This window comes from Phymastichus coffea, unplaced genomic scaffold (assembly GCF_024137745.1).
Source record: "Phymastichus coffea isolate CEN01 unplaced genomic scaffold, Cenicafe_Pcof_1.1 PCOF00178, whole genome shotgun sequence".
Taxonomy (NCBI): domain Eukaryota; kingdom Metazoa; phylum Arthropoda; class Insecta; order Hymenoptera; family Eulophidae; genus Phymastichus; species Phymastichus coffea.
This window is the reverse complement of record NW_026706989.1, coordinates 106,226-119,805: the sequence shown is the minus strand read 5'-3', so window position 1 is coordinate 119,805 and position 13,580 is coordinate 106,226. Positions and strand designations below refer to the sequence as shown.

Sequence of the window (13,580 nt, the reverse complement as noted above, 5' to 3'; positions counted from 1 at the left end):
AGCGCCTTAACATTCGTTTGGCGATTTGTCAATAGAATCAGCATTTTTCGTTGGCCCGAGCGTGCATATATTTATGTTATCACTTCATACGGAATTCATGAAAGAAAAACGTTCATTCTCGATATATAAAGCACACCTATGCCATCGAATAAAATTATTATTGGACGCGGTGAGCCAACTACGTGCGCATTCCACGTTAAAAGCGCCCAGCACGACGTTCGCTTGACAACCGACAAAAACTTTGTCGTTATCAATGGTATTTGGATAGGTGTGTTTCGCGCGTCATCGTTTTATTTAGCTGCCTACTGTCTTCTTTCGGCCCTCGCGCGGTCAATGTATCACTTTTTCCGCGTCGGGAAAAGAAAAAAAATTGTCGCGCCGATGACTGGCCGAGGCGGCCGCTCATCTGAATGTAAATCAAACGCGGCAGTAGATGTACATTTATCCGCTCACGGCAGTGTTGTGATGGTGCAAGCGACCCGTATTCCAATGTTTACGCTGCAACTGACGTAATGCCAAACAATAATATTTGTATCGCTGCAAATTCCATAAATAAACTGAAAGTCGCGCCGGGAGCGCACTGGCAAGCCTGCGAATTGTAAAACCGAACCCCTCTATCCGACATAACCTCTATACACCTCTATACAACGAATCACATGATCGCTAAAAAAAACGCCATTGCGTCGGTTGGAAATAGTCAAAATCCTAGCGGCTGTATTATATAATTGTCGCGGTAGCGCGCAGCCTTCCGAATAAGCGGCAGGCCGATTTATGAATATCACGCGCGATATAGTCTGCCAAGTGGTGCCGTTTTCATCCGAAAATGCGATTCTAATTTTACCCGGGTATATGATTCCCGTCGTGATGTCAGCGCCGGTGGTATTCCCCCGTATAATTACACTGGAAATAGTCACACTGCTTTCCAGTCGGCATTCAAACGCGCACTCGAAAATAACCGACCGCGTCGGGGGCGCGTGTGCGTATAAACAAAATGTGTACGCGCGCGCGCGAAAACACAGACGCCGGAACTTTCCCCCCGTGGAGCCGCCTTCGAGGCTTGTTGCAGGCGCCCGCGTTGCAGCTCTAAAAACGGCAGAGAATCGTATACAACGCAGAGCAAAGTACCAGTGAAATGGAGTCGGGCGTCCGCTACAGCTTCGCAGTCGATTCGCCGCAAAAACACACGCGCGCGTGCACGCACGCACGCACGCACTCGCCGGCGAAGATTCACTCGTTCATGGTAGTGCGAATCGACACAAGAGTCACACCGCGTAATGGAACACTACCGACGCCGCCGGTTTTTGTATTTCGGAGCGGATCGCAGCTGCAAACAGTGCTTCGTAGCGTAACAAACTCGCGCTCACTCGCGAGCACACCACGGCGGTTAATGCGATACTGAACACTGAAGAGAGCACACACAGAGCAGCAGCACGGAGTCGAGTATATTGGCTGCTCCCGCTCTCTCTCTCTCTCTCTCTTTCTCTCTCTTTCTGTTCACGGCGGCGGTGGCGGTGGCTATCTTCGTCCGTGTGCGTGCGAACGAACGTGCTTTATAATAACGTGCAGCGACGGCAGATGCTACGTTAGCGCGGGTTCGAGAAGGGAGACAGAACAAGCGAGTGAGAGGGGAGGGGGGCAGATGGCCGAGTATGTATGCTTGCCGATCGCTCGTTTACCGACTAGAGAGAAGATGCTGCGGGAGAGAGACTTGAGACGTTGCTCTTTGTGCCGCTGATGCAGCGAAGAAAGTGATGCTGAGTACGGCATGATATGAGTGGTTGGTCTGTGTGTGCGAGAGGGAATTTTTTCCTTCGAAGAGAGAGAGAGAGAGCTAAAATTTATAGTGCATAGGGTTCTATGGAATCGAGCGTTTGAAGCTCGCGTGTCGGAATTCGTTTTGCGGAATTCTGTCAGACGCAGGGGAGCTTGAAAGAAAGCAATTTGTTTTTTTTTGTTTTTGGACCGTAAAGGCATCTGGAACTTTGAACATTATTCTTTGACAACGGAAATCAAAAGAAAACAATAAAGTCGGATGATTCACGAGATATTTAAATTTTTAGTATATATTAACATTTTTGTACCACCATTAGTCTAATTACATTTAATTATAAATTATGATAAAATCTGATAATTTAGCCGAGCCGTTCGCGTAGATCTTAATTAAAAGAAACCGTAAAGTAAATAAAAATATAAAGTATCAAAGCAGAGGGATTTCCGTAACGAGCGGTTGCATTCATCAAGTGGGGAAGTCAAACGAATGAAAAATAGCACGAGTGAGAGAGCAAAAGCGCGTTGGGAAATAGCAAAGCTGTGCGCGCGCCGCTGCATATATACATCCGCATAACTATACCGGGAGAGAAAGAGAGGGAGGTTGAATTAGCCTGGGGCCGCCAACAGACTCGACTCGTCCGGAAGCGGACAATAGAGGCCTTCTCTCTCTCTCTCTCTCTCTCTCTCTCTCTCTCTCTCTCTCTCTCTCTCTCTCTCTCTCTCTCTCTCTCTCTCTCTTTCTCTTGACGCACAGGAAAAGCGATGCACCGCCACTTTTCTCCCTTCTATTTACACCGTCATATTTATACTCATTTTAGATGATTATACCTACAAGTAGACGCTGCCTTGTATGGTTTGCTTTGACGAGTTGCCCGCGTGAGATTTGCATTAATAGCTTGCGCAAGTCCGCGAACGAGTTTTATGACTGGAATGCGAGCAGCGAGTGTATTGGCGTAGAGAAAATCAAGTGGGCTTTTGTGCGTTTGGAGATCGATTATCTAGAAATGTTCGCTTGGAAGAATCAATGGATCAACCTGTATTTGTAATAGAAGATGCATCAGTTTAATTAGACTCTTATCAACGTTTTATCACAGACCATTTAACTTTATCGTTCCATCTTTATACTTATAATGCTTCTTTCATTCTCAATTGGTGATTAAAGACTTATATAATACTGCATAGATGAAATATTGAGAAAAAGAAAGAGATCTTGCTGAGAATTATTATTATTATGATTGTCTGCCCCATTCTGGAAGCTGCATGCTTTTGAAATTTCTCAAAGTGATTGGTTGTAGCGATACTGGAAGATTGGGTATATCCTTTGCTATTGGTTCTATGGAAAATAATGGAGTATCTGGATCAAGATCATCCGGATCTACAATGTCTTCAAAGTACTCTTTCACTATTTTCCCTGGATCTGGATAGACTATGTTCTGAGCTACTTGTTGTTTTGCTGCAACTAAACATATAAACCATTGAAATACTGGACAAACATGTAATCAATCCCTAAATACTTAATATCACAACAAAATATACCCATCATTTGCAATTCATGGATTTGTTCTATTGTATAATGCGAATGTTTGCATACAGGACCAAATGAACATTCCCCTCTGAAAAATCTGTTGCATGGTTTTTTGTTCTGTTCCTCTTGTAATATTTTTTCTGGAGCTAAGTCAGAAGAAGCATTTTGATTTATATTTACTCATAAATAAGAACACAAACTGTCAATCAATTTACAGAAATAGAGTTTACCTTTAAAATGTCTGTAATGCTCCTCCTTATTTTTTACATGCTGCAAACTTGTAAGATGTTTCGTTCTTGCTGCTGGAGCATCTTTGAAATATCGTTCGCAATAATCACAGTAATAACACTTGCCCATTATGCTTTCTGCTAATCTATCAATCAATAAACATCGTTAATTTATACTCACGAGTTCAATTCAATTTTTTCACATTTTCATTGTTATTAACACCAACCTTACTGTCAAACTTGCACGTAACGCTGAAATTATAGCAAACACTAAGCGAGAAACCAAATTCAAAGTGCAGACTCACTTGATCAATCAACTTCCATGTGAGTAAACAAACTTTACTAACTTTTGATGTCGTATAAAGGTTAGGTTAGGGCACGGAGAAAATTGATTTTGATCAGCGCCATCTGTATAACTCAGGCTAATGCAATTGCCCGGTCCATTCAAAACTCCGAAGTGTTAGTAGTTTTTACGTCAAGTAGATAACAGTAAAAATTCTTACAGTTTTTCTTAATAAAATTCAATAAGGACGGGAAAACAAATGAAAAATACTCGGAGAGAGAGAGAGAGAGAGAGAGAGAGAGAGAGAGAGAGAGAGAGAGAGAGAGAGAAAGTAGATTTGGTAGGTGATTAGTTTATTTAAACAGATTACATTATATTCTCCATCATTTTTCGCTTAGTAATGTGATTACCACTGCTTGTTACATTTTGAATTTGTTTCTTTAAATTTCATCTAGTAATGCATATCAGCTCGATAAATTTATTTGTTTATTTTTCATTTTAGCATGGCGTGCGTTCGCTAAACTTGCTAATTTTTTTTCAAAGAGACAGGTGCATTACTGCGCTACCACAGTTAAGTATAGAAAAAAAAATCTGTCGTCTCGAGGTCGCATGTGAATGACTTTGTTTCTTCTTTTGCCAAAAAACTACTCTACATCAAGTATGCACACCGTATATGCTTCTACAGGCTACCGTTCACAGCGAATGAAATTAAAAGGAAAACATTTGGCAAACGAAAGGAAAAACAAACAGGTGCGCCAGTAGTTAAACGAAAAAACAAGTTTTTTAAATGCAACATACGGCTCGTCGCCGTGTGTATGTGTGTGTTTGTGTGTGTCTGTGCGAGGGAAAGCGACAAAAAAAGGACGAAATCGATGTCAATTTAGCGTCGCGCATGGATGCGTCCCTTGCGACACGAGAGAGGGAGAGAGAGCACGCGACAGACGGAGAAAAAACCTCGAAGTTAATAGTGTGCGAGTGTTGGTTTACTTGACGTGACATTTTTTGTAATAACGGCATTATTTGCAAGTCTCTCGTTAGCCCGTCGTCCGAGCTGCCTGAGCGCGTGTGTACATGTACCTTGAAGTCTATATGCTTGAGGAATTACGGAATTTTTTAAAGGAGGCGCGGGCTCGCGCAGACAAATGCGCAATACCAAGTAAAAAAGCTCTTTTTCCTCAGCGGCTTTTCTTTCTCCTTCTCTCTCTCTCTCTTTCTCTCTCTCTCTCTCTCTCGTGTTAGACTTTGTCATCTTTTTTTATTTTACGCTTAGATATACAAGGGTAATTTTTTTCCAGGAACCGGTCGACTAAAATGTGCGAAGCAGTTTTGTATACAAAGAGAGACAATTTTTAATTTCATTTTACTTTGAGGAGGGGGGGGGGGGGGGCGTGATAATGCAGTTTTTAGGCCTGCTAAAAACAAGCACACAAGATGCACACTAAAGGAGGAGGAGAAGAAGAAGAAGTGGTCTGAAATCACTAAGTAGCCGCAGAATTTTAATCCTGCTAAGTGCTTCCGCTCCAAACTTTATTTCAACATCCGGATTAACGTTTGAAACCAATTTGTACTTTAAAAGAAGGTTATACGTATTTTCTCTGAGCATTTTTACAAAAATTGATTTTAGACTCAAGCTTTTCAATAATTTTTCACGTATGCAACTAACATTTTTTAATTATTTCTATATTATTTGAGTACGCTAATGGAAACACGAAAATGAATGACGAAGAATCATCGAAACAATGCCATTAATTTTTTATATCGTAGACTAGAATATCATAAACGTTAATAAATAACAGTTTAACGACTAAATACAATGATAAAATCCAAGTAATCCTAAAAAATAATATTTATCAACTCTTGACTAGATTTTAATTTTTTTAAGCTAATGTAATGACAACAATAAAAGCTCTTTTTGCTAATGCAAAGAATCGCTGCACGGTACATCTTTTCTCTATGTACTTGCGTGCAATATGGTTACAGGTGCTTGTTTTGTCCAATGCTATCATTACGTATTTATATCGTCATTACCATAGAAAATAAACTAACACTTCGACACATATAATATTGCGCTTATAGGAAATACCATTGAAAAACTCAATACTTCGTTTTCACGTAAATGATAAATCTTGACCTTGTTTCTTTTCTCGTTTCTTTCTTTTTTTTTGGATTTTTCCTTCTAATGCGGACTCGTGCCATTACTCGCGCACGTGCCCAACTTTTTTGTATCAGCGATTGGTTAATTAAGCATCGTAATAATCAGTTTGGTCGTTCTATTGGCTAGCCTCGCGCGACTCGTAATGAAATTAGTAGAAAGTACTTGTATCTAGTTCCCCTCGTAGTTTCTCTTTTTTTCTTCAAGTTTCAAATAAATTTACGTTCAAAGCTTTGTTTTTTAATTCGTTTCTCTGTTTTACTTATAGATTCATAGAAATTAGTGGTGTTACTAGTTTCAAAGTTAAGGACATCTCCGTTGATTGTTACATTGCATGTATTTTTGTTGTATTTTCGGATATGATTCTTAAATTTTGAGTGATTATTATTCTGTATAATAAAATAATAGTTATACTGTTTTATTTGTCGTAGGATGTCGAAAATAAATTGAATTGCGTGATTATTCGGAATATTGCTTTTGCTTTTTGTACTAGAATATCGTGGTATTTGTATCTTGAATTTCGTTTTGTTAAAAAAAAAAACTGTTTGATTCGCGCGGAACGAAAACTGTTCATACGATGATATTGATTGTCCTCATAGAGGAATTATTTCCTATTTTTCTTTACTTCATCAATAAACAAGTCCGTAGAGAAAGAATTCAAATACTTAGTATTTTCCAACCGTATTAAATTTTCATGAATAAAACCGTCATCCATCCATCGATAAATATCAATTCCTTCAATACGCATAATCTTATATCAATTTCATTTTGAATTCGAATACAATCTCACTCATTTTTATATTTAGTATGTCTACAACATCGAAGAAATCTGTGAAATTGCACATAATTATTACTCATTTTTTGTTTACAAGAACAAGAATATACGTAATTTATTGAAAAATTATTGAAAAAAATGCAAAAAAACCTTGCAAGAGGCGACAGGCAAAAAAAAATTTCATTTTGATTGAAAACCCAAGGTACGTATAGGTGTACAATAATACTGTGCCAAATATATACGTACTATATAGGTATATATGTCATATTGTTGATGTGAAAAAATGAGTTTCATTCGATTCATATCGGTATACGCGCGTGTGGAATATTACGAGGTCTGACGATGGAATTTTTCTGCAAGTAGCTTTTCATCGATGGCATGTTTAATGTATAATGTTACGTATCATATAAGAGAGCGAAAGATGCGCGACGGGAGAAAAGGGGTTAGGAGAGAGATTCGCGATAGAGGAGAAAAAAATTTGTTCCCATTTTGCATAAATCGACGCGTCACGCTCCTGCAAGAGTGTTACATTTTTTTGTTTCACTTTTTTATGTGTACTCAATATGTACGACGAATCTCAAAAATACTCAGGTACACTTACAGTTTGTTTGTTTGTTTGTTCTTTGTATCCTCGTGTAATTTAATTGAATGTATGGAAAAACATTTCTGTTAAAGAAATCGATAGAACGCCGGGAAATGAAGTTAAATTTGGTTTTTCTGCATGGATGTATAACTTTTGTAGATCGATATATCGCGCTATATGCTACGCTTTATTTGAATTTGAAATTCAGGTCGGTGCGTTTGCGTAATGTATCATCATTGTCTAGACATTTTTCACATTCAAATTTTTCGCTTACAGGCGGAATGGAAAACTTCTTACGTGTGCCCCTTCACTGTAGCCGTATCGCTCAAACTTTGTTTGTAGATGCAATGTCAATGTTTTCGTTTAGATAAAATAAAGAAGAAAAAAGAAGCTTTTCACTCGAAATGAAAACACAACTCAGCTTTAACTCGTGTGCTTATCACCGTTTTATGTAATATTAAAAATTACGAAGAACGTAAAATAAAACTGTATAAGTTTTTATGTGCATTTATGTATATGTCTGTGTGTGTAATTAGACCATGTGTTTCTTTTCTGGAATGTACATCGGGCGTGTGAATAATGCGCGTCATTGCGCTCAGCGCTGTTTCAATAATCGCTGTTGGTGACGACATGCTGTTTTTACATTTTTTTTCATTTTTTTTTATTTCTTGCGGGGAGAGATAAAGATAGAGAAATAGTCGAGTGTTTACTTCTTCTCATCCACGCCTGAAATAGGCACTTCCTGACGAACCTTATGGCCACGGAAGCTAGCTTGAATCTTTGTCGCGGCTTTATGAAGGTCTGGGTCCGACAGATCGATACCCTCCAGCTCGTTCACCGCATCTGTGACCTGCAACACAAACACCAATACATTTTTTTTTTATAGTAATTCGGAGTTTTCTGGTAGAAATAGGCGTTAAAGTCATAATTTGTCGTGAGATAGAATTTGACGGATGGACTCATTAAGAATCTTTCTTTTTAAGTGTAGTTCTGGAATTTCTTAATTCTTTTTGTAATATTGTTGAAATGTTAGGCATTTTTCGGAGTAGGATTATGAAGTTTGCAAAATATAAGGTGTATGAAGTATATGCTTCGTGAAGTGCAGGTACAATTTATTTTTTATTTTAGTGATTGTTACAGACTTTTAGTTGATTGAAAACAAATACATCCGATTATGAATTAATGACGTGTAAAAAAGTTAATGATTTTCTTAGTAGGATTTTATGATTGACAGAATTTAGAAACTTCATTTCGTCTGCATTTGAAAGATTTCACAGTAAAGGATGCTATATCTTCGTACTACTTTTGGAATACTTTATACATCATATTCTCTGATGTTTTTTCCGGCTTCACTAGCTTTGATATTACGTGCAAAACTAGAAAAAAAGAAGGATAATTATTTCAAACAATACCAATAGCTTAAAAAGTATGCTTAAAATTTTGGTCTCTGTATAGTAAATTATATTCGTTAAAATAGAGAATACGCTAAATGCGATAATATCTGAGAGTTCTTTAGCATCAGCACTTTCAAAACACTTTTAGAAACTGCATCATAAGCAATTTTCGCAAAAATTCAATTAGCATTGAAATCTTCGTTCGCAAGCTCAAGTATTAATAGAATCTTCATTCGCGATACTACTTTCGCAACCCGTTGAACTTTCCTCATAGATACAACGAACGTTTTTTTTTCCTTTTTTATTCGCGATATCTGTTAGGAAAGCACGTCCTCGCGGTGAGTGGAAATCTTCAGAGTATACTTTGAAAGTTGTCGTTGTTTGCCCTCCAGTTTTGCATGCGCAAAAGTGAACGAAAATTCATAACTAATACTCCGCATCCTCTCCCCCCTCCAAGAATAAAAAGCACTTCTAACAAGGAGTAGAAAAAGAAGCGCACAGATGTGCTGTGCAAACTTTCGTGTATATCGATAGACAAACGCTTCTTTAACGAGCTTCGATAAAATCTTTTTATATCTTCCGTTAAGTTTTCAAAAATAATGACAAATAAACGTTTTATTTGCGATGGATTTTTAAATATGTTGGAGGGCGGTTTTTATAATTATAACCTCTGTAAGCGCTGTAATTATGATGCACTAAATTGACTAAAATCACGAATATTCTGTAACAAATTACGGTATTTTTAGGTGCGGGGCGTAACTAGCGGTTGCACTGAGAAACTGCCTGTAATAAATATGATATTACAATTTGACCTAAATCTAACTAACAGCCACGCCCAAATAATTAATGTCACCATTCGCGTAATGTCCTTTCTGCGCGCATAATGCCTATATTATTAAATTTATGAATGCACGTCTTTCTTGAATACTCACTCGATAACAATAAAGCGAAATAAGGATAATAACATCCGTTTTATAATTTGCCAATCGATACTGTCAATTTAAAACTAAATCCGACAAATATTTGATTGACGTATCGACTTATATTCTCAAAAACGATCGTATCAAAGTACTCGTCTTTTGACAAGACTCGACGCTATAAAAAAAAGCTCTTTTGAACTTTTTACTGCGATATATCAGTATTGTAATAGCGTGTGTCAATGCATACCCACAACTTCGTATAAGATCGTATACGATTGGTAAATCGACTAAACGGCGCTGGGCTAAGCGATTTTTCGCGCTTGGAAACGTCGATCCTTATATCAGGTAATAGCTTATAAAAAACCTATAAATCCTGATGCGGCTGTATCGCTCAATATCGCGTTAAAAATCAAAATCTACACGCGAGATTGTGCGCGCTTTATCTGGAAGACTTCTCTCATCGTATGCTCGCGTGAATTTTCCGCTATAGCCACGGCGAGCAGCGAAGCTTTTGCAAGTCATTCTTATGTTGAAAAGAGCTTGCCAGCGCTTATAGCTCTCGGCGTTGATGGACGCGAGGTGATACGAGAGTGAGAGGTTTCGCACTCTTTTTGTCAAGATTGAGAGATGGAAAAAAAATAAGTATTTTCACGCGAGCCAGAAAATCGACAATGACGGATGTCTCGGAATATAAATTGATCGATCTATATTTCAAGGATTATCCGAACAGAGTCTATATGTGCCGCTAGCAGTCATAGGGGGGATTACGATAGGTACGAGCATGTCTATGTATAATGTAGAGAATGCAGGTGTTGTGTTTCCTTGAATTACTGATGACGCTCCGCCATTTTTAGGATGCGATTACGAGATTTCTGATTATGTTTATTTATTTATTTTTATGGTACCGAGAGCCTCATCATTCCACTTGAGGATGTTTCATTGTTTGTTTTTTTTTTCACGTTTGCGAAATGCTGCTGAATTGTGAATGAGGAAGTATCGATTTTTTATTATGAATAAATGTAGAGACTGTTGAGGATAAATGGCTATTATCAAATCTTAAAAGATTTTTACGGGTTTCAACTTGTAATATGCGAAACAGCAAGTTCTGATGTGTTCGTCATTCCTGAGTTCATGATAAATAAGTCTCAGCGAGTGAATTAACGTTTGACAACGGCGCTCGCCGTAAGCTTAATTGAAAAATTCTTGTATTTCTAGGTGCAAAACATTAATATGATGATTTCCTTACTTTCGAGCAATTATATCAGCTAATTTGGTTAAATAAATAAATACTCGGGGTATATTCGTATTCATTCACCTCTCATTTCCTCAAATTATTATTTATACAAACACCACTATATCAAATACAAAATTATACATTTTTATCGTTATGCATATGAGATTTTAATTAATCTAGAATTAAACTTGATAAGATAAAGTAATATATTTAATCCTTTACACCATCGAAAGACAAGTAAATAAAACGTAAATTAATGTCGAGTTTCCAAAATGAAAATCACATTAATCGCTTCATAGGAGGTCGATGTGATCGTATATCTCAGTAGGAGGCAAACTCGCATGCAGTTTTAACAGGAAACTTCGCTGGCGCTCTTCGCGTAAAACAAAGGGGGTCACACACATTGCGCACTTAGATGAAATGAACTTTCCCCAAGAGTATAGAAGAAAAAAGCCAACAACTCTGAGATAGATTTTTTCCTACTCGATAGTCAAGTGTCTTTTTGTTTTTGACAGGATGAAATTAAATCTTCATGAGTCGCTAAATCGGCCAATCCAATATTTGTTACGGCAATGGAGATGACAAGGGAAGTTAATCTTTCACGCTGGATTTATTCGAGAATATATCTCCGACTCTCGCGTACATTGCCCAAGTGATTTTCAGTAATACGCTTACAGCTTTATTAGCTTAAAAAAAAGAGAGAGAGAAATACGATCGATGTGAGCTGTGTTGTTCTTGCTTTATTCGTATGCATGCGGAATGTGCTAACGAAGCTTTCATAAAACACGAATAGGAGGGCGCCGGAATATGCCGGTATATCGGTAAACTCTTATGGTTATTTAATGAACTTGTTCATGGAGCTCACATTGGACTTTCATGAGTTGTTGAGTATTTATTACAGATTTTACAGTCCGTCGTATGATTACTATTCACGAGTACTCTTAGTATTTATTTTGTGATTTCACATATTAGATTTCTTTGTTGCGTTAGCATATGCATATTATTAAAAACACAAAAAAGTCTTCGAGGCGAAGGTATTTATTACTTTTAATTACATCTATCATTGAAATTGTTCAATGTAGATAATGTTGTAACATTTAAAAGAGAATGGACAAGATAGAAATTTTCTGACTTGCGAGAATTAAAAGGGATAAAATCTTTTGAAAATTCCATCTAGTCTGGATGGAATTTTGTTTCATAATCGTGTTTTTTACTCTACTGAATAATATACCTCAGTTTACCGGCGGCTAATCTAGTCAGTATTTATTTAAACTATTTTTCTAACAAACGATTAATATTTATTTTTCAGCCTCAAAACAAATATTTTTCAATTAATAGAATAATTTTAAAAAAAGCTTCTTGTTCATTTTCACCTAAAGTTAATAGTTTTCGAGTAAAAAATTATTGAAAATTGAAAAAATTCCAATTTTGCAATTTTTGAAGCCTTTAATCAGCGTTAATTAAAAAATAACTCATTGTGAATAGCAAACGACCTACATCTAAACTTTCAACCTTTCTGTACAATGTCTAATAAAATCAGAAACTCAACGACAAACCCCATTATTGATAATAAACATTTAACGCGCAAGCGCGTCATTCATGGCAATGCAGCACAAATACTTAACCGACTGCTTCTACGCACTGTCGCGTCATAATAGAAGTGGGTTTAGTTAATTTATATGGATACAAGGAAGAAGATGGTATGTACTTATCATTATTTATAACAAAAGCTACATAACCAGAAAATTTAATAAAACCTTACAAATATCTAAAACGTGTGGCACTAAGTCTTGTAGTTGTAGAAAAAATAATATACAATGTGTTGCTTTATATAGATGTAATATAAACGAATGTAAAACTATACGATTTTCATTGTTTGTATAATTTAATATTGTTTTTAATAAAATGTAATTGTCGTGAATAGAATTAATTTATTTGTTAACATATAAATTAACTAAACTCACTTCTATTACGACATGGCAGTGCCGAGAAGCGGTCAGTTGAGCACCAGTATTCCATTGCCATGAATGACGCGCTAGTGCGCTAAATGTTTCTTACCAAAAATGGGGTTTGCCGTTGAGTGTCCGATTTTTTTTTAAGCATTGTAGAGGAAGGTTGAAAGTTTAGATATAGGTCAATTGCTATTAAAAATGAGTTGTTTCTCACGCTGATTAATAAATATAAGACTTCAAAAATCGCAAAATTGAAATTTTTTTGCTTTTCAATAATTTTTTACTCGAATACTATCAACTTTAGGCGAAAACGAATGAGTACCATTATTGTTCCAAATGATTCAGTTAATTGAAAAATATTTTTTTCAAGGCTGAAAAACAAATATTAATCATTAATTTAAAAAAAAAAGTTTAAATAAATACTGACTAGATTAGCTCCCGGTAAACTGAGGTATATTATTCAGCAGAGTCTAAAAAACGCGATTATGAAAAAAAAATTCCATCCGAATTGATGTTCGACGAATGTATCAATTTCGTCCAGACTAATTGTTTATCAGTAAACCACGTTCCGCTAAAACAAAAGCCGATGAATTAAACAAAGAAAAGGCGAGCTAGAGGCGCAGAAGTAGAAAAATAAAACAATGAGGTGACTGCGATTTGCCGGGAAGAAAAATAGCTAAAAGGAAGAACGGCAGTGGCGATATCGCTGGAGAGTGGAAAACAAAAATACGAAACGCGGTCGCAAACGCGTTCGAAGGTGCGCGC

At 36.9% G+C, this 13,580-nt stretch overlaps 3 protein-coding genes across 4 annotated transcripts in view; all 3 read right to left on the bottom strand.

Moving 5' to 3' along the window:
- The window catches only part of LOC131673463 (pleckstrin homology-like domain family B member 1), a 29,760-nt gene extending 27,136 nt beyond the window's left edge, over window positions 1-2,624 (bottom strand). Inside the window, exon 1 of one of the 2 annotated variants that reach the window (XM_058951477.1) lies at window positions 2,603-2,624. The gene's annotated coding sequence lies outside the window, so the exon portion shown is untranslated. Of the gene's footprint in view, window positions 1-1,125; window positions 1,456-2,602 lie in introns of those variants that run through there. The other variant, XM_058951476.1, reaches the window with a different exon arrangement.
- A 191-nt stretch (window positions 2,625-2,815) lies between these two features.
- LOC131673464 (zinc finger matrin-type protein 5) lies at window positions 2,816-3,862 on the bottom strand. Its single transcript, XM_058951478.1, has 4 exons — window positions 3,750-3,862; window positions 3,526-3,668; window positions 3,307-3,441; window positions 2,816-3,229 (listed from the first exon to the last, which is right to left on the bottom strand). Exons 2-4 carry the CDS (start codon window positions 3,650-3,652, stop codon window positions 3,000-3,002), a joined length of 492 nt encoding a protein of 163 aa, XP_058807461.1. The 5' UTR covers window positions 3,653-3,668; window positions 3,750-3,862; the 3' UTR covers window positions 2,816-2,999.
- A 2,626-nt stretch (window positions 3,863-6,488) lies between these two features.
- LOC131673436 (cylicin-1) overlaps window positions 6,489-13,580 on the bottom strand; it is a 48,052-nt gene continuing 40,960 nt past the window's right edge. The window contains exon 4 of the mRNA XM_058951439.1: window positions 6,489-8,165. Within this exon, the coding sequence (XP_058807422.1) occupies window positions 8,022-8,165 (144 nt within the window). The 3' untranslated portion in view covers window positions 6,489-8,021. The remainder of the gene's footprint in view (window positions 8,166-13,580) is intronic.

What these genes read in the sequence shown, in the direction of transcription:
- LOC131673464 (XM_058951478.1), bottom strand. Translation starts at nt 3,652, where the DNA reads ATGGGCAAGTGTTATTACTGTGATTATTGCGAACGATATTTCAAAGAT. An exon ending in GCATTACAGACATTTTAAAG is followed by an intron (nt 3,442 to 3,525) that starts GTAAACTCTATT and finishes CTTCTGACTTAG; the next exon opens with CTCCAGAAAAAATATTACAA. An exon ending in CCATGAATTGCAAATGATGG is followed by an intron (nt 3,230 to 3,306) that starts GTATATTTTGTT and finishes TTATATGTTTAG; the next exon opens with TTGCAGCAAAACAACAAGTA.